Source organism: Corvus kubaryi, unplaced genomic scaffold (genome assembly GCF_017639235.1).
Source record: "Corvus kubaryi isolate FWS band 111438036 unplaced genomic scaffold, C.kubaryi_AGA036_p1.0 136, whole genome shotgun sequence".
In the NCBI taxonomy this organism is placed as follows: Eukaryota; Metazoa; Chordata; class Aves; order Passeriformes; family Corvidae; genus Corvus; species Corvus kubaryi.
This window is the reverse complement of record NW_024580670.1, coordinates 3,635,388-3,656,101: the sequence shown is the minus strand read 5'-3', so window position 1 is coordinate 3,656,101 and position 20,714 is coordinate 3,635,388. Positions and strand designations below refer to the sequence as shown.

Here is a 20,714-nt window from a genome sequence, read left to right as displayed (position 1 = left end):
GCCTGGCCGTGCTGTTGCTGCTCTATCTGCTGGCGGGCAGCGCGGCCCCGCCGCCCGCACCCTCCGCGCCCGCCCGCCGCCCGCCGCGCCTCGGCCGGAGCCCCCCGAGGAGGAGCCCCGCGGGCGGCGGCAGCGCCAGCGCCAGGTAATGGGGGCGGCTCCATCCCCCGGCCCCTGCCCTCGGGAATTCCCTGCCCGCTGTGTCCGTGCCAGCCCCACGCGTGACCCGCCCGCCCCGCGGGTCCCCTCGGCGGTGTCGCTTTGGTGCCGGTGCGTCGGGCACTTCTCTCTCTCAGATGTTCTTCCCCCACGATTGACCGGTGATGAGAGACCCTTGTGCGAACTGCCGGGGTTCACAAGAACAGACTTTCCCCTGCGTCTTTCCACCGGCAGCGTAGTTGCCAGAGATGCCACGAAAGCGCGTGGAGGTTTTCCTTGTGCCCGAGCGGGGGGTTCCCTCCTCTGCGTGAGCAGCTTCTGAAATAGCGGCTTTTCCATTAGTTCTGGCCTCGTTTCGGAGTCTGACGTGGGCAGTGTGGTACTCGCTGTCCGGAATGAGAGCTCCTGTCACCTCGGGAGCTGCACTTTGCGGGTTTTCCAGGGAAAAGGGAGGGCGGCTGGTTATTGCCGTGTGCTGCCTCTGGGTTCCAAACTGTAGAGGCACTGGCAGATTTTAAGCTTTCGAGCTTTTTGTTTTGAATGTTTTTTATATGTAAATTAATTTAGCAGAACTTTAAAGGAGTTTTAAATCGTGGTGTGTTGTGTTTCCTCTCCCAGCACCTTACAGGCAGGGTATTTTTTTAAAAAACTAATTAGTTGAGAAAGGGCAGCTTTCAGTGGGTGGAGGACTTGTTTTCCCCTTTGCATTCCAATTATATTATGGTCAGTGTGACCTCATATATCTAATTAACTTGGTATGTCTTTGTGTCTCTGATTCATGATTTCACAGAGATGTTCTGAATGAAAGACTATTCCTGTTTTTTGAGCTCTTACTCCTTAACTTATTAAAGCAGTTGGTTTCTCCCCAGCATTGTTGCCCTACTGAATGCAGGAGATGTTTTCTGGGGCTGAGAGTGGGCCACGGACAGAATTCAAATGCCGGTATTAAAGCAGGATTATTTCCACTAGCAACTGTACCTCCTGAAGTCATTTTTCTTTAAGGCATATCTTTGTGATTATCATGGAAAACAAGAAGAACACTGAAGGAGGGAGTCCGGAAAGTATGGAACTGCCAGAGAGTGCAAACAACCATTCCATTTCAATGAGCTTTTCAGTGGCATCTTGTTTCACAATTTGACGTTATCTAACTTTTTGATTATTTGTTGACTTTGCAAGTACTTTTCACAAGGTCTACAACACAACAGCAAAAAAGGAGGAATTCAGTATTCAAACCATGCATGTTCTTCAAAATTTTGGGGTTTTGTGGGGTTTGGTGGTTGTTTTTTTCCCCTCATGATCCTGCACCATTGGCCCCAGCAGGAATTTATATAACTGAGAAGCACAATTCTGTGGGTCCTGTTCAGCCGCTTGCTGAAAGATTCTCCATTGTGTTAGTTAGTACTAAAATTTGCTCAGGTGAGGGTATCCATTAAAAATGAATTTTTGTGGGGGGTGTGACATAAGTGTTTCAAGTGGAGGTGATGCTTGCCTGCTTGGAAAGGTGTCAGGTGGTGGGATCTGCTGGCCTTAAAAAGCCTGATCCAAGCTAAACTGAAAGCCGGGGGGGGGAGGGGGGGCTTGAATTTGGATTGTAAGAAACAGGTCATGATTATCATTTTAATTCTTCTTTATGAGCAAAGGAACATTATTTTTTAATTTGATGTGAGAAATCCCACCTTGTCTAGCAGATTCCTTATGATAATAACAAATCTGATCAGGACCATGTAAGATCTTGTGATGTGATCACAGTGTACATGCTTATATGAGACTGCATGATTGATCAACAGAAACTTAGTGAAGTTCTGTCTGCGTGAATGTAAAACGTTTGAGTTCAGTTTTGCCAGGTTGGTTTGTGTAGTTGGATCAGAGGATGCAAGTTTTGGGCTCAGCTCAGAAACAAAGGTGTTACTTAGGATTTATGTTTGCTTCATGAGAATCAGCATCTTGCAGGGAAGATGTATTTTACCTGGGATTTGTAATACTGCTTTCTGTAGTCACAAAAGAACAGAAGACATCAGGTTTTAAGAAGTGCAGAAGTCTTGTATAGCATAAGTAGCTGTACATGATAAAAGCTTAGTGTAGGCACACGTCATTAGCTGGCTGGTGCTTCACAAATGTTAGCAATGACATTCATGTGTCCTGCTTTGGTCATTAGATAATTTTGACAAATCTAAATAAGTTTCTGGTTAGCTTTGAAAACTTGATTTTTCCTGGTGGTTTTAGTGCTCATTTCTCTTGGAAGTAGCAATTCCTATGCCTTCAGTAAGACTTTTTTTATATGAAGAATTTTAAATACATGCCAAACCAATGTGTGCGAAGTATCAAAAAGAAGCAGGATTGTTTTACGTTTGAAGGGCAGATGTGACCACGCTCTCTCTTAAACCAGCATGGCAGTGCTGGGGAAGTGAACCTTTGCCAGCACATTTAGTTCCCTGAAAGTAACTTTTTCAAAGCAAAACATCCCTTGCATGGCAACCTGTCAAGATACTTTTTCTTTCTGTGCAGCCTGTGTGCACACACATGCAAGCTTGGCTTGAGTTTGATAATAACATGCTGAAGCCCCAAGTATTTCATACTTGTTTCATAAAGAACCCACTTCATGAAAAGAGAGAGAAACATCCATTCTGGTTTTCAGTGGGTTTCCCTTTCTCTGAGTTGTAGAAGGTGGAAACTTCAGCCATTTTTGGATTGATGGCAGCTACAATTGGTTTTGTGCAATTGCTGCAAAGTGAGAAATGTTGATTTAAAAACATATTTCAAAGTGTGCAAGGAAATGTGTTTAATACCATGGAGCCCCTGTTGGGACATTGCCTCAGGGGTGGCTTTCAGGGAAGGAGCCTGTTCAGTGAATCACCAGTTTTGATACAATGCCTAAATCTACCCTTGTTTGTGCTGCAAAAGTAAATGAGATCATAATAGGAAGAAGGTTTCAAAAATTAACAACTATATTGCATTTTGGAAGTGTCTGCATGCATTATCTTTCTCTCAGGAATAAATTTGAAGGCTTGAATAGATTAGCAGGCTCAGTAATGCATTATTTTGAACGGATTTGGATTGATTTAGACAGGTTTTGGGTTAATTATGTTTGAGACACTTTGGCTGTGACTAATAAGAAAATTACATGTAATCTAAACTTTAAGACCTAGGAATGCACACTGTTGTGCTTGAGCACTCAGGCTGCTCCTGCTGTGTCAGTGCCTTTCTGAAAAAATTGTATGTAGTAAATAAAATACCAGTGAGCAACTGGATGGGAGTTGCTCTGTACTGTTGGAAGGTCTTTGCTATAAACATTTTATTGTGCTCCATCTTAGTGAGTTCTGTCTTCAGCCACTCCATGGGGATGTGTTCTGCAAGTATTTTGTGATGCTTTCTGGAGTGCTTAATCTTCGTCTCTGTATTTGTTCTTGTCAAACACATTAAACTTTAGGGCCCAGGTCTCTGCATTGCTTTTGATGCATTTAAACATTTAATTTAGGTTATAAAATCCAACTACAGACTGTTCATAACAGACAAGTTGAACTATAAAGGAGTGAATGTAAATGTTAGGAAGAATTGACTAATGATAATAATTGCACTACTCTATGGATCTATGGGCTTTTTAATGTCTTGGGAGTCTCTTGGGGTAAGAAATTCTTAGAACTGTGAGAGCTGTTCCCATTTTACAGGTAGGACAACTTGGCTGTATCCTACACTTTGTCCTTTCATCCAGCTGTTGTTCCTCTCTGTCCCTTCTGTTCTCCTTGCCCTGTATGAGGTGCTTGTATGATCAGAGGAGGGAAGAAGAGCTGGGATGTTCTTTGCCATGATCTGCATGTCTGCCCTCCAAGCAGTTTGACTTTGCCTCTACACCTGCCCCTTCTCAGGCATCTGGATAATTGTTATTTTTTGAAGGCTAAGTTAAAATTGCAGTCAATGCATCCTGCTGTGGCACTTTTTTATCTCCCATTCAAGCTCACCTTTGTTTTCACAGTCCTCTAGGTTTCTTTAGCTACTTTAAAAAAAAAACAAAATGATGTGTCCCAAAATTCTTCTTTCAGTACCTCATTGCTACTTCTCTCAGTGGTTATTGCCCTCAGTGTCCCAGATTATGACTGATGTAGTTCAAATAGCTCCTTTTTCTGGGATTTTTATTCCAATTCAGGCCACTCCAGAGTTCTGAACCCCTGCACTGTTGGTAATTCCTCACCTCCAAGGCTCAGCTTTCTCTCCCACAGTGTCTATGTTGGATGTCTCTTGTTATCCCTACTCCCATGGGCCTTCCAGGCATTCTGCTTTCACCAAGGATTGCTTCTGCTGAGTCTGTCCGTTGGAAGTGCTGTCCACACATACTGGATTTTTCACTGCAAAACAGCTGTGTAATGCAGAGCTCACCATGGCTAAAACTGCCCCGGAAAGCTGAGTGCTTTGGTGTGGGGTTTTGAAATGTTGCAATAAAAGTGCAGGGTTTAGTCCCTCTCCCAGTGAATTCCACTGCCAGAAGCTACATCAAAGCGGCTCCCAGACTGTGTATGGCTTGATTTAGAGATTCAATTAAGGAGAAACATTAAACAGATAGGGAGAAGGGGGAAAAGGTGATCTGTGTGAGCAGCTAATTATTCACTTCCATAATTCAGCGATTTTTACACTAATAGGTTGGAAAGTAAATACCACTTCACATAGATGTAGTATTCCATTATTTATACACTGATGAAATTGGGGGTTAATTAAGACTAAAGCAGACGACTTTAAGCGCTTAATGAAATGTGTTGCTTTGTATAGTCAGTGAAGTGCCAGTGGCTGGTGCTCCTTTACACAGAGGTGGGTTACTCTGAAGGGTAGAATGCTGTTGTTAACACAGAGCAGCACTTCAATGTCTGGAAAAAAATAATAACAGCTTAAAACTGTTATTTTTCTCTTTATTTAGAACTTCTGTTTGTAGCATTAACTTCGGTGATGAATCGTGTGTGTGTAATTGTGTGTGCTGAGCAGGGGCTGGGATTGATGTCCTCTGCTCAGAGGTATGTCCAGAACAAGCAGTGATCTATGGTTTGCCTTTTGAACTCTCCTGGAATGATTACTGTGCCTGGGATTTAGTTGCTTGGTCAGCTCCATCCCGTGTAATAGAGGCTAAGTGCCATCTGTGCTGGAATGTGGATACACCATGGTGGAAGCATTCCTGGAGAATGCAATTTTTACTTCCACACTAAACACAGAACCAAGAGAATATTTTCAAAAGGTCTTCAACTCCCCAGGAGAACCTGATTTTTCTGGCTAGCAGGGAGCTTCAGTGTGCCTCTTACTGTGCTCCCTGTATCTGGCTGAAATGTACTTAAAGCTGACGCAGGTGGGTGCTAGGTGAAAGTCCCACAGTTTGGCCCTTGGAATATAGTCTGATTCATCTGGGATGTGACTGTATTTGTTTTCAAAAATCTCTGTTTTAGCAAAATCTCATGGATTCCATGGGGTGAAATGGACAGCAGTCCTTTGAAACTCTGCCAGTGCCTTCAGGCCAGGATTAAGGCATGCATCTTTAATGGCAAAAAATTAATTAACTGTTAGAACAATTTACATATGGATGGAGTGGGGTTTTTTTTTTAAAGTATGGATGTCTTCTTCCATTACAGGCTTGGAAATGAAGTTGCTGGATGCCGTTGTGCCATCTGCATTGTGTTAGAAAGTTGGCTGGGTAGTTGTAACTCTGTTCTGGCTTCCTGACCTCTGGGCTGGGGAAAGAGCTGTCACTTGCACGGAGCAAGGTGGTGTCTGGTTTGAGGTGCTGTGGAATTGGCTTCATCGGTGTCTGTAGTGCAGTGATTTTTGCAAACGCAGAAATGTAGGAGTGACAAAATTTCTGAAAATAGCCTGTTTCTTTGTGCTGTGATTGTAACACTATTTATTGGTCCCGTTGACAAAAATTAGCATGCCGTTTGCATGTTTGTGGACATCTAACCAGAAAAAAACTCCCGATCCCTTGCAAAATGATGCTGAAGGAAAAAATCAACCACCCTGATGTCTGTTAATGTGGGATACTGTCTACCTCAGTAATTTTTATATGCCTATCTCTGAATTTTCAGGAAGCCTGGGGAGCAGAAACATCCAAAGGAGCCCCCATCCTTGCAGTGCATGCATCTGGCAGTGGTGGCATGTGGGGACCGGCTGGAGGAGACGCTGATCATGCTGAAATCAGCAGTTCTGTTCAGCAACAGGAGGCTCTGCTTCCACATCTTTGCCGAGGATTCCCTTAAGCCTGAATTTGAGAAGAAGGCGAGTTTCTTTGTCATTTGGTAAATAAATAAATGAGTTAGTGATAAGTTGTAAATTTTTGCGAAAAATTAAATTGAAATCAACGAGTAGCAGCTGAGAGTGTTGTTTACTGTACGCAGTTACAAATTCCTTATGCATGCGTTTTTTTACAAAAGCTGTGTAATGTGTAGTGTCTAATTTCCTCCCACCATCTCTTTCAGTTAAAGGAGTGGCCTTCCTCATATACAAAGAAGTTTGAGTCCAACATTTACCCAATAACCTTCTCAGTAGGAAATGCTCAGGAATGGAAAAAGTTATTCAAACCATGTGCTGCCCAGCGTCTGTTTCTTCCGGTAAGGCACCTGGGTTTCTGGGTAGGTTGCTTCAGGAAAAGGTTAATTCCACAGAAAGGAAGCTTTGCTGGTGTAATACTAAAGCCATTTTCAGGCTGAAACATCTGCTTAAAGATATTTTAGTCTGTGCTTAAGACACTGTAAAAAAAACCACAGAAATCCAGCCTGGCTTTTTCCTGGCTAACAAAGGATGTGTGTTTCTGATTTGTCTTCAGTTCCTAGGGCTCTCCAGGCTCCAGAGAGAGTGTGAGAGCTCTCTCAGGGCACATCTTTTGGGGTAGATGCCGCGTGCCTTTCGTAAATAACATTCTTTACAACATGTCCTCTTTACCCACCATCTTCCTTTCCATATGTTAGCCCTTAAACTGATGCTCTCAGCAACCCCTTTTCCCTGAGTTCTATTTCTTTTTTCCAAGACTGTCAGAATTGCCCTTAAGGTAATAATTCCAGTGTGTTTGAAGTTGGATTTCATGCAGGAGCTTGGTGTATCCTGGGATCTTCAAGTTCACTGAAAAGTTGTATTATACTCAGTGTAATAAACTTGGGGAGAAGTGTTGATACCAGTTTTGCATATCAGAAGTTGAAAGAACATTTGCATAAAGCAATTTCTGTGGAACTGAGAACATCTATCAAAAATATCTTGTGGGTTGCTGTTGATTGGGGTGACTCCAGTGAAGTGACAAGCTGTTCACATAATCCAGATTTCTTCATCACTGTCTTAGGAGAAGTGGGGGGGGACGACAAAGAAATCTTTCCCCTCTCAGATGGAAGCAATCAGGAGACAGCTGCACGTCCAGATACGTAGCCTGTGAATACATATGTGAGAAAATATGTGCTGTCAGCAGTTCTGCTGATCTGCCATTTAGGGGTGGACTATCAACAGCACAAAGGCCAGATGGGCTGGAAGTAACTCCAACTTCAGCAGGGGTCTCTCTCCCCTGAGTAAATATTTGTATCACCTGGAAAAGAATCCCTAAGTGTTAGCTTGTTCCATACAGAGTGCCAGGATGTACTGGGTAAACAGAAATCTCTGTTCTTCTGTGGTATTTTCTGTCATTTTGGAATACTAATCATCGGAATGATTTAGCTTTTATTTCTCATCACTGTTCTGATGACAGAAAGGGGATATGCATTCATGCTGATTCCTTCAGGCTGGACAGTGTTTTTATTGATTCCTTTTTGTCCCTCACGTTGCTGAAGTTCTCCAGCAACTTCCTTTAAGGAATATTACACTGTTGCACTCCATGTTACAAAAATGAGAGGGCAGCTGGGACTGTAGATGTTTCTTTCTCTAGGGGCAGTTGCAAAACGCTGTATGTGGTCAGGCTGAGGTTTATGACTTTGTGTAGGGGCTGTCCAAGAGGAGTTGCAGCTGACACGGTATAGTAAAGTTGTGGCTGATGTGGGTATAGTAAAGAAAACAAGCTGTAGTCATAGTTGAGGTGGTAAATGTCCCGTGGGTCCCCTGAGCTTTGGTGCTCAAGTTCACAGGCTGATAACCTTGGGCTGTTTCTGGGTAATTCCAGCCATTATTTTGGTTTTTTGGTGTTTGATAACTGGGTTCTGATATCCCATTTGAAGTGTCAGCACACATTGGGAGCAGAGGGTTCCAAGTGTTACTGTTTAGAGAACTAGTTTGACTTTTATTTTTAATAAATACCAGCAAAATATCAGCGTAATTTTTTTCTTATCTTTCCCCGTACTGAGCATTTTTCCCTGCAGCAGCATGAAATGTGCCTGGATTTAGGGAGGACCCCAGGAGAGCAGTAGTTGAGTTTATCAGCTGTTTAGCTCTCAGTTGTGCAAATTGTCTTGCTCCTGATAATGCTAAGCCCGAGTGGAATGTGAGTCTTTGATTCACAAGTGCCTGTCCTGCCAAAGAAATCTCCTCTGCAGCACCAGCAGGCGTGTGAAAGTGGACAGGAGGGTCTGAGGAATGTGTTCAGCGAAAATAGGGTAAGAACCTTTCAGTGGTTTTACCCACTGATGAAGGTAGAGCTGTGGGATGTGACCCTGTGGTTTGCAGTACTGAACTGTTCTGTCCTGGGCAACAGGTTGAGGTGCACATTTCCCAACTTGTTGAATCTACTACCCAGGATGCTGAAATATTAAGGAAGACTGTACAGCATCTTGCATTTTTTAGAGGCATTTTGAGACATCTGATCACATTTGCCACTTAGATGCAGGGGATGTAGATGGAGGCTCTGTGTAATCTCACAAGTCAATCTCCTGCTGCACTCTGCTGCAATAAAACCATCCAGGGCATTTGCAGAGACACCGGGAGGAAGATGTGGGTCTTTTTGTGAATACAGAATGAAACTTTAACACTAAACTAGGAGGGCAGTGCTCTCAGCAGTCACTTAGAACTGGTTTGTACTCCTGGCATGGGTTTTAAGGCAGCAGGTGAGGGACGTCTTCTGGTCCCAGGGATGTTGGTCCCTTAGGGCTGGCTGCAGCTGTCTCTGTGCTGCTCTTCTGGAGCTACCAAAACAATCAGATAAAGTATCCTGAAATGCTTAATGGATTTTTGGATGAACATTTAGAGTCCTTCTGAAAACACTTAATCTACTTAAGAGCTTTTAAGATAGATTAGCAATATCCCTGTGTTACAGCTCTCCTCTTGAGGGATGCTCAAGTATCCAGCCCAGTGGGAATAGATGCCAGGGCCTTATCTAGACAAAAGTCTCTGCTGTAACTTGAGTTAATCTCTTACTACAATGAGGTTTAGTAACTCAACTTTGTGGTACTGTTACTCCGGCATCAAGCTTTGTGATTTGTCCCTAATTTTGGATAAAGCTGTGCTAAGCTGCCATATGAGCCCTCACAAACCCTTAGGTAGCCCAGCTTCACAGTACACCAGCGTGTGTTTACTCAGGAGTGTGTTATTCCTTGCCAACCTTGCTAACACAGAGAGAATCTATGGAGACAGAAGTTGTGAAATCAAATTACAGATAATTGAGTATTTAAGTGAAGTGCCAGGCTAAATATAGCCAGTTCTGTGCAGAACTTTTTGACAGATTTACTAAGAATACTCTGTATAGCTGCAAAAAAAAAAAAAAAAAAAAAAAAAAAAAAAACTTTTAAGCTGTAAGTGCCTGTAGAACAAGGGGAAGACAAGCACAGCAAGCCGTGTTTCTGGCCATCCCTTTCCAAAATCCCAGGCTGTCAGGTGTGTCTACATGACTTGTGTGAGTTCAGACCTCCAGACACAGCGTGGCAAAGCTCCTGCTCCAGCTCACTGCGTGTCGCTTTTAACCTGCGCTGCAGGTTCTGCTCTGTGAGGAACTCCTACAGCTGCAGTTGGTGAAATTAAATCCCCCCTATCCAAGGCACAGCCAGGAGAGATGTGAGCAATTCAAACTGACATCTGCAGGGTTTAAAGGAGTCTTAACATGTGAAAGAGAAAGTGTGAAGGGCTTAAAGGAGGTAACAGAGCTCTTTTTTTAGCCGGTTGGGTGTCACTGCAGGGCAACACCTTGGACACAGGAGAAGGAAGAATCTTTTGACCAGCAGAAAGGAGGGCATGTGAATCCTGAGAGGAGGAATACCAGGTAGGGTCAGGTGCTGGTAGGTTGCCATTGCACAAAGAACTGAAGTACCTGCTTGAATCTGTAGGAAAATTGTTACAGTCTGTGGACTTCCACAAACTTAAATTTACTTGTGCATTGAAGGCTGCTGAAAGAATGTTTTTCTGCAGGAAGAGGCAGTGGCCGGGCTGTCACTTATGCCTGGGGAGGATGACAAGGGTCTGTAGGTACCTGTTAAATTTCCCCCTGAACTGGGGTAAGTTTTTCCTGCTGGAAAATGCCTGAACTTGTCTCTCTACCAGGACCCCCTTAGACAAAAATCTTACATGGTCTGCAGTATGCTGTGGTCTGCAGTCTGCTCTGCTTGTGTTCCAGAGTTACCTCCTGTCTCAGATAAAATTTTGGGTGATTTTTCTTTTTTTAATGTATTTTGATTTTATGTGACTTCATATAGCAGGCCCCTATGAATTAGGTAGTGCAGAGTAATTAATACACAATATCCAGGATATCCTTATACTGCAACCCTTTTCTCCTTTCAGGCTGTCTGTCTTCTATTGATTTGCTGTTACAGTAGCTGTCTTTTTTATTGGTTTGGTTTTTTAGTACTGGGCTTGAGGATACTTAACATCTGCAAATATTTACTCTGGGCTCTTAGTGTATTATTGAACTGTTTGTCACTCATTTATTGATACCTCCACATGCTGGTTTGTGGGTTTTTTTGTGGGAAAATGCTGTTTGCTATAATCTTCCATCCAGGCAGAGCGATCTGGATTGTGTTGAATGTGATTACTTGGAGTTTGTTGTAAGCATAACTTTTGTTTAAAATGCAGAGACAGTTCCTTCTCCTGCTTGCTTGCCCTGTTCTGTAGGAAGAACATGTAGTTATCCTGTCAGAAATACAGGTCAGGGATTTGTTAAACTTGACTAAATGTCAGTCTGAATCCCAAGGTGTTCAGTCAGGTGAAAAATCTCATTTAAGTCTTTACTCACGGATTTGGCATCTTAGTGGACTCCTGTTGAGCATGCTTAGAGGTGATATTTTTCACTCACTTGTTGAAAATCCTAATGTTCACTCTATTTCACAGGTAATCCTCAGTCCCAATACATTAGAATTTATGTAAAACCCACTTTCTTTGGTAGAATTTCCTGTAACCTGCATAAATAGGAGAGTTTGTCATTGCAGTTGGATGAGAGAGCGGTTGTTGTGTTCCACAACATGGTAAAAATCCAAAGCCTTTTGGATTTGCTTTTCAAAGAAAGAGAGAGAAACAAATAGGGTTTTTGGCTGAAACCAAAGTAAGAAAATTTCAGTCCTTCGGGAAATTTTGGACAGTTCTACCAATTAATGAAGAAGAGCAGCAAGAATGCAGTTGGAACTGGTGGTCATCTGTAGGTAATGATCTTTATTGCTTTAGAAAGATTTGAAGCACCAGATCATTTGTCCCACCATGGGGTACTAATGAACGAGTGTGTAAGGATTTGGTCAACCACAAGGGGGAACATGGTCAGCAGGAACAGCTGGAATATCCTGGCTCTAATCTGCAGTTTACACCCTTGTGACCTGACCAGCTGTACTGTGGTTATTCCTCATACAGAATCTGGTAACAGAGCTCAGAATACGACCTGGTATGTTCTAATGTGACACTTCTGTTTAACATCCAAATTTTGTTCTTCAGGGGGATGCACATATATTTGTGGTCAATGGGGTTGTCTTAATTAATGTGAAACAGTTATGTATATTAATACTGAATATAAGCTTAGAAGTTTTCTGCTCTCCTGGGTTACCCTTTCTGCCAGTGGAGAACACTGTGTGCTTCACCACTTAGAGATCTTGAAAAGAGCTCTGTAAATATATGTTACATACATGTAACTTCTGAGCAGATACTAAGTAGTCCTTGCAGGTATTTTTGGGAGCTCGGTGGATTGCTGCTTTATGTGAAGGTTAATCCAGCCCCAGTGCTCTGGTAGCTGTTTCATTGTGCAGTTCAAAAAAACCCCACCGCAAACAACAAGCCAATAATCTGATAACTGTTGTTCCTCTGTGTAATTACATTTAGCTGATAAATCAATATCCTCTTCCAAATTATCAGTTTAAAATAAAGGTACTTTGCCAATACTCTTTTTGTTTGTTGTCTCACTGATTTGTTTCTCATCTCGCTGCGCAAACCCCAAAGGTGATTTTAAAGGACGTGGATTCCCTGCTTTACGTGGACACTGATGTGCTGTTCCTGAGGCCCATCGATGACATCTGGCACCTCCTGAGAGAGTTCAACTCCACCCAGCTGGCTGCCATGGCCCCGGAGCACGAGATCCCCAAGATAGGCTGGTACAGCCGCTTCGCCCGTCACCCTTATTATGGCAGCACCGGCGTCAACTCCGGCGTGATGCTGATGAATTTGACACGGATCCGCAGCACTCAGTTCAAGGTGAGAACAGATGCAGCTGTTGCAGAAGCTCAGGATTGGTGTATTTTTCACATCTTGGAAAGCTTAGTGTAAAATTACTTAAAGTTCGTAATACAAAGAATCAGAGAAATATGGAATATGTATAATTGGATACTAAAAGCAATTGTGAACATGATTACTAAAATAAATGAAACTTCCTCAAGGCTGGAGCAGTGAGAACTTGCAGCTGAAGCAGTCTGGTAGCAATGTTAAAAATGGCTTCCCCAACTTCTTACTTTTCCCTGAAAAGATACATGAAAGAACAAACTCAAGGCTCTTCAGCGCAGTTGCTGTCTTGTTTTTAAAATTGGAAAGCTTGATGTGAGTACCAAGAGAAACTGGGAATTTTTGCAGCTGTTGTAAATAGACTTTTGCATCCTGGTGCAGATAAATGACTCTGTGAACTGGTGTAAGTGAGAAGGGAACATTTTCACGACAGATCCGTGTTATTGAGCACATATTCTGTAATCACTACAACTTTGCTTACCCCAAGTGGTTCCTCAGGCAAGGCCACAGGTTTCCTGCATTTTTACAGGAACAGCTGGAGTAAAAAAATAAACAACAAACATTGCTCTTGCTACCATAATTCCAAGGGAAGATGACCTTTGGTCCATGTTTTTCCTTGCTTTTATACCTTGGTTTTCACCTTGTCCCTGCATTTTTCCACTTTTTTACCTTTTTCCCCTCCTGTTTCTTGGAATAGAAAGACTGTGAATAGCAGGAGCTGACATCAGAGCTGGGCCCAGGAGACCTTGTTTTCCTGTTTAGACTAACACAGTGGGTTCTGTTGTTACAGCCCTGTCCATGTCTAACAATTCCTGGCAGTTCTTAATTTTTCACCTGGGTGTCTGACATGGCTTAGCAGAATTCAGAGATATCTCTGTGTGCCCCTCTCTGAGTCAGATATCACAGCACTGATCCTGATATTAACCCCTTGCTTTTGTTTTCATGCCCTGCAGAACAGCTTGATACCAGGTGGTTTGACTTGGGAGGAAATGTTATATCCATTATACCAAAAGTACAAAAATTACATTACGTGGGGAGACCAGGATTTGCTAAATATCATTTTTTACTTTAACCCAGGTAAGGAATGATTCTCGGAGTTGTGATTATCTGTGTTGAGAAAATACCTTGAACTTGATTCTTTTTAAACTGCTATTTGTTATTTATAATATTCATAAATACTCTGGTATGGAGTTACTGTGTTACTGCAACCTCATAGGATTTATAACCTATAAAAATATTTCTGACATTACTGCAGGTAATGGGGCTTGGACTTGGTTCCATTGAATATGTAAATCTGTTTTCTGGAGATTTCAGAAAATGATGAGGTATAAAATTAATGATGAAGTGAAGGGGTGAAGTTCACGTTGTGTCTGTGCTTCAGGGTGTCACTGGACCAGGGTGTAGCTGCAAAAATGTTTTTGTTTCATATGTTTATCTGAATGTGAAAGTGCCAAACTTCCTGCAAAGCTAAGGCCTGCTTTTCTGAAATTCAGCTGACTTGTGATACTTATGCATATAAGTAACAAAGCTAATATCGACAGAAAGTGGAGACAGCCGTTGGAATATCTCATCTAAAGCAGCTTCCAGCCTTTGAACTGAGTGACCCGGCCTCAGCAGGCACCAGGATGGTGTCATCGATGTCCTGCTGGTGAGAAATGCAGGGATTTAAACATTGGAGAGTAGCAGACACTTCCCAGAGAAGCTGAGAACCTTTTTTCATGTTTCTAAATGGATGCTGAGTATCCATCCTTACTGCTTTTCCTGGTTTCCTATGTGACCTTGTCACCTCAAGTGATCTTAAGAATAAAACAAGTTTGGAATTATCTTTATTTATTCTGCTCCCTTTTCTTTTTCTCTAAGGAGTCACAGGGTAGGTAATTGGATGTACCCAAATCCAGGCAAATTGCAGGAGTGAGGAGAAGCAAAGCAAAAAGCAAACATCTGTTTACTGCAGACAGACGTCAAACATCAGTGTCCCTGGTACACCATATATTGCCCCCAGTCCTAGGGAAAAATATAGTGGGAATTAATTTCCAAAAATAAATTAATATTATGGGAGTATGGTCTCCTGGAGAAAGAAAAAGATGGAGCCAGACTAGTGAAGTCAAACTCAAGCTGCTCACTGAAGTGTGCAGGAAAAAAACAAGGATTGTAAAAATCCTTTAATTTTGTGATGAGTGTTCTCTGTCAAAGCCACATGTGGGGACTCCTCTGCACCGCAGTCTGTCCTTTTCTTGGAACCGGTAAAGAATTTTTTATGAATTGCGTAATATCAGACTGCTCAGGAAAAGAAAACAAAAGAACTGGATACAATTAACACAGAAAACTGGACTTTCTGGGGTCTTAAGCTCTGGGTTGTTGAGACTGCCTGGGGAGGGAATTGGCCAAGACTGCTGCAGGTGCCTTTTTACAGATGTGAGTTAAAACCACAGAGAACTCTGTTACCTGGACCTGAGGAGCTGCTGCCTTTGCCCATCTCCAAAGACCGCTCTCCCTTCCTGGAGAACTCTGCTAGGGAGCCCTTAAGGGAAGAAAACGTTCAGAAAGTTTTTCTGCTGCTTTTCAAGAACCACATGGGACCAGCTGCAGGCTTCCCGGGAAGCTGGGAAAGGCCAAGGGAAGAATTCAATCTTCAGTGCTTCTGCCATGCCCTGCTGGCACCAGCCATGATTCATTGTTCCCCAGGGCCGAGGCAGAAAGGTTGCAGGGACTGGAGTGATTTATGACAAGCAGATTGCAAGCACTGTGTGCACAGAGTTTAAAAAAAATCACCAGGAGAAAGGGAGTTATGAGCCCTTTTGAGAAATTAGGTTCATCTCTAAATAACCTAGACCTGTGAAATTAATGGATGATGACTCTTTGGAGGGCTGTGGATAAAATACACCACCCCTTATGCTCTGCTGTGTAACAAATTGCCATGGCCTCTGTGACAGCTTCAGCAGCAAACACTGGATGTACTTTGCAAGTTTTCCCTTGCTGGCTCCAGGAAGAGTCAGAATTTTTCATAACCCTCATTGCTGTGTGTGCTTCCCAAGACATTCCTGTCACTCCAAAAACTCCTTCCTATGGCAGAGGGCGCTGGACAGTGCTGCCTGGTGTGTGCTCTGGTTCGATTCTTCCACTTCAGCTTTCTGGAGGGCTTCCTTGGGTTGTGTTTGGTCCCAGATTTTGTATTGTCCTGCCTGTTCAGGAACAACAGCTGGGGTGTGTAGTTACCCATGAGGGAAGGAAGTGTCTCTGCTGGGGATACTTGCAGAAGAAGTAACTGAATATTTCCTGATCATCAGTCCCAGGTTGGTTTAATTCACTGTAACTCTTGTCTGATTGTCTTTTCTCCTTGCGTGTGCCCTGGCCAATGTGGGCAGAGTGTCTGTACGTGTTTCCCTGCCAGTGGAACTACCGGCCTGACCACTGCATGTACGGCAGCAACTGCCGGGGGGCGGAGGAGGAGGGGGTCTCCATCCTGCATGGCAACAGAGGGGTCTACCACGACGACAAGCAGCCCACCTTCAGGGCCCTCTACGAAGTGATCCGGGATGTAAGTGCTGCCTCCACAGAGCTGCTCCTTCTATCCCAGGGTGGATTCCTGCTCCATTGGGATTGCTCTGCCAGCGAGCAGGCTGGGTAGTTGTGTTTGAGTAAAACCCATCAGACCCAAATGAACATGGTTACTTTGGCCTTGTATGCATTAGGGGTGGTTCAAACATTGCTCCTTCGTACATAGTAATCAAAAAGGCCAATTTTCTGTAATACTGAAGGAAGAAAAAAGGTGCAGGAGTGGAGCTTCTCATGGTGGGGCTGCAGCTCTGGTCCATAAATTGCCAGGGAAAGCTTGTCCTCCCTGAGCACCTGGAGCCTCTGCGCACATGGAGGGCAGAAGCTTGTCCCACAGACACCAGTGCCTGTGTGCACTTAAGGTGTTGTCTACATACAGCTCTGCTTGCCAAAACTCCTGTTTCCTTACAGGATCCTTACGTTAATAAAATTCCTGTAAAAGCACACTCTCAGGCAGGGTGTGAAGTGATGGGGTTGGTGACACTTGGGCAGGTGAGGGACAAGACGTTTCCCACCTATGGAAGGTTTTTCTTACAGAAACTTATAAAATGCCATTTCACAACTAGTGAAAACTAAAAATTCTTATTTCTTCTTTTCTTTAGTTTCCATTTGAAGACAATCTCTTCCAGTCCTTGTACTACCCTCTGCAGTCGAAGTTTCTGGATACAGTGCACACTTTATGTGGGAGAATTCCACAAGTATTTTTGAAGCAAATTGAGAAAACTATGAAGAAGGTCTATGAAAATCGTGTCATTGTCTATTTGGGGGCCAACCACAGATACTAACTGCAGCTCTCTTCTTACACAGAAGTTTTAAATCTTGTACTCCATTTCATGAAGGGTATAAATGAAGAATATGAACTCTTTGACTGAAACTCAGAATTAAAATATTTTTTTATCCAATTTCCTAATGACCCTTGAAATTACAAAAAGCAGGAAATCCTAGAAGCCTACTGAGATTGTTGCTGAGAACAGCAGGAGAATCCTTTCTTTGTGGAGTACAGTTGTAGCCTGCCTCCCCAGTCTCTTACAGTTTAAGAATATATTATCTGGCTTGGTAATGTGAATTGCATTAGGCACAGTCCAAGACTATTGTCAATGAAGAGTACAACCCCAGGTAATATTGATCTATTTTCCTCTTTAATTGCTATTCCCTGCACAGTAGTAGCAGTGTTTCACCACCAGACAGTTTTCCATCTCTGCCTTGGGAGATGGCCAGTGCTGCCCCTGACTCCCCTCTCCTGCATGGAAATGTATTTCTGCCTGGCACTTCCATTTCTGGGATCATAGAACCACAGAATTTTAGAGTGGTTTGGATTGGAAGGAACAATCATGGATATCTTGTTCCACCCCCTGCCATGGGCAGGGTCATCTTCCACTGGACCAGGTTACTCCAGCCCTGTCCAACCTGGCTTTGAATACTTCCAGAGATGGGGAGTTGAGAGCTTTATGCTGGGATCATAATGAATAGTCTCAAAGTGAAGGAGTATACAAGATGCCTTTGATGTTTATTTAAAATACTATATTTAGCCTAAATTTCCGAAGTGTGATCATCTTGTGATATGCACAAAGAGCTTCTTTAAATTGCAGTAGCTGAAAGGTGCTTGGGCCCGGTCCCTGGGGAACTGGAAGTGAGGACACTCTTATAGAGCAGCGATCCAAGAGCAGACTCACTCCTTCAGAGCAGTGATCCAAGGGCAGACTCCCAGAGGGCATTTTCTAGGAGTAAGCCCCAAGGGTGTGTGTAGGAGTGCTTCAAGGAAGCAGCAGAGAAAATGATGTTACTTTTCAAGTCTGTTCAGCAGAAAACATCAGCCACGACTCGGAACTGCTCACTTTTGTATCTAACAGGCAAAGTAGGAGCGGGGTGAGCAGGGTGAGATAATGAAGCCTTCCCGTAATGAAAGGAAAACTGGCACAGATGGGATATCCTGTACACATATGATGCGTTTGTCAGAGAGAAATGGTTGGGGGCTGTAGATGAGGGAAAAGATATGTTCCCAAAGTTAAAACAGGATTTCTGAGGAATTGCAGTTTTGGGCATTCTCCCCTATCCAGTCAGGGCTAATACAGAGTTTCATAAGAAAACAGACTCCAGGAGTCTTCCTTTTGTCTCACACATTTCTCTCTCCTTGTATGGCAATTCCAGAGAGGAGGGAAAACACGACCTTGGTGCCATCCCAGGCTGCCAGATAAGATGTGCACGGGATGGAGTTCCAACAAGCTTTTCCCAGACCCTGGAGTGTGGGAGTGTCTGTGACACAGCCTGGCAGAGAGCAGGACTTCAGGCAGCTGAGCGGGGGAGTGTTGGGACAGGGGCTTGGAGTAGGGGACAGCGAAACTGCCGGACCTCACAGGCGTGACAGGAACAGAAACCTTGTTTGCACCTCTGCTGGAAATTGTAATCACAGTTTGATTAAACAATGTGTTTTGACTCCAGCCCTTATCTCTCAGTGTTTGCCACCTCAGTAAATTGACATGTGAAGGACAGAGGCAGCTCGACTGTTGTGGTTGAAAGCCTGGGACTGAGGCTTAAACTTGAGCTGAGATGCCTTTCCATCTTGCCTTAGGATTTTCTATTTCAGCTGAAGTTGCAGTTGCCAATTTAAAGAGAGTACACTTCTAACTACTGAGAGAAGTTTGAAATGTAACCCAAACAAGCATTGAAGATTTCAGAACCAGAAGGCAGAGAAAAGAATGGGAAGCTGCTGATTTAAAAACTTTAAAATAATGTATGACAGGTAAACCTTTAGGCCAGCAATTCTGAGAGCTTGTATAAAGTCTTAGCTTACTTTTTGGTCTTCATTTTCAAGTATCAGGGTAAAGCTGACACAGGTCTAACGAGGCTGGATGAGCTGTGTGCTGGGCAGGCTGAATTCCTGATTTCCATGGTGTCTCCAAGCCACAGAAAGCTGCAGAGCAGTCTTGCTGCCCAGACAATTGCAGCCCCACTGCTGAGGCTCTGGAGTTTTGGAGGCTGTGGTTGTGTAAGCTGTGATTCAGCAGAACGCTGCAACTATGGGCACATTCAAATGAAGGAGTGGAATTCATTACAAAACAAAGGCATTATTGCATATGAACTGATTAGAGATTAAAGCAGTGCTTTTTATGTTCACAGGAGGTGCTACATTTTATTTAGGAAGAACTGAGTTATGTTCTTAACAGCTATTAAATATATGAAGTATTCGCTTTAACGTGAAGACTCTTGTTAATGTAATATCAGCTGGCAGGAAGAATGGGGGAGGTTCCCCCCTGCTGGGCTTTTTCTGAGGAAAAAAGCAATAATTTGAGCTCTCCAAAGTGTTTTAAAACAATTATGTAACTTTGATTTTTGTTGTTGTTAGAATTATTAATTTATATTTTACTACAGCTCCCAAAACCATGGTATATTTTAGTTTTAACAGTAGTTGATTGTAATATTCATCTTACTTAGAAACCAGTTTTAATTCATTTTGTATTTCATACTTGTGGCTAATTCCATGTTAATTAGCCTTCATTTATCTTAATAATGGGATGTGTAAATACTTACAAAGACTTTATGTCCTCATTTCCCCTTCCTCTCCTGTATTTTAGTTATTTCCAATGGTATAATTGATAGAGCTCACCAGCATTTTGCTTAAAGTGGAAACTGGAAACTGCTCAGTGTGCGTGTGTGCACAGCAGGAGCGTGTGTGTGAAAATGTCCCTTTTCTCGGTCACTGAATTGCTTGTGGATTTTTCTTTGACAAGTGCACTGATTGTTACAGCTCCCAAGGAGGCTGAGCAGTGCGTTTCCCTTGGCTTACAGTACAAATAAATGAAATTTTAAGCAAGCTCTGTACTTTGCTAGTTTTCTTTTAAATGCAAGATTTTGTGCTGGTCTGGTTGGGATAGAGTTTTGTAGGTGTGATGTTATAGCGTGTGTATACAGGGTATGACAGCAGAGAACACAGATAAATGTTCCTCTTTTACAATTTTACTGTAGTGAGAGAGTCTGATATTGGATATAAAGAGATAAATACATTTAACTTTCCCCAGAGTGCTCGTGTGTCATGCTGCAGCTCCAGTTGTGTTACGGTGAGCATAGATCAGAACCTGCTCTCAAAGGAAACAAGGAAACTGAAGTTTTACCTTTTACTCTTTACTGTTTCTCCTTTATGTTTCACTCTTTGGAGTCATTTAGCATCATTTCCCCTTCCTCCTTCTTGTATGCATTTTTTTGACGTTCTTGCATGGTCACTGCTGCGCTGTCCTTGCTTGTGACATGTCTGTGTGACAGAAACTTCTGGGCTGTCTGTTCAGCCAAACCCTGGTGCTGACACTGTTCCCAGCTGGGTGGTGGGTTGGGCTCAGCCTCAGCTCTCTGAAGTCAAAATAACAATCTGGGTGGTGGGTTGGGCTCAGCCTCAGCTCTCTGAAGTCAAAATAAGAATAAAACTGGCATTGACATGGATGGGCAGAGGTGGGGCC

General features: G+C 43.1%; 1 protein-coding gene across 4 annotated transcripts in view; it reads left to right on the top strand.

Annotated features, from left to right (window-relative positions):
* The window catches only part of GXYLT2 (glucoside xylosyltransferase 2), a 23,828-nt gene extending 3,751 nt beyond the window's left edge, over window positions 1–20,077 (top strand). For 3 of the 4 annotated variants that reach the window (XM_042013927.1, XM_042013935.1, XM_042013945.1), the window contains exons 3-8: window positions 6,213–6,402; window positions 6,603–6,734; window positions 12,436–12,687; window positions 13,665–13,788; window positions 16,077–16,249; window positions 16,869–20,077. In XM_042013927.1, coding sequence (XP_041869861.1) covers window positions 6,262–6,402; window positions 6,603–6,734; window positions 12,436–12,687; window positions 13,665–13,788; window positions 16,077–16,249; window positions 16,869–17,051 — 1,005 coding nt within the window. In that variant the 5' untranslated portion in view covers window positions 6,213–6,261 and the 3' untranslated portion in view covers window positions 17,052–20,077. Of the gene's footprint in view, window positions 1–57; window positions 146–6,212; window positions 6,403–6,602; window positions 6,735–12,435; window positions 12,688–13,664; window positions 13,789–16,076; window positions 16,250–16,868 lie in introns of those variants that run through there. The other variant, XM_042013953.1, reaches the window with a different exon arrangement.
* The last annotated feature ends 637 nt before the right edge of the window (window positions 20,078–20,714 follow it).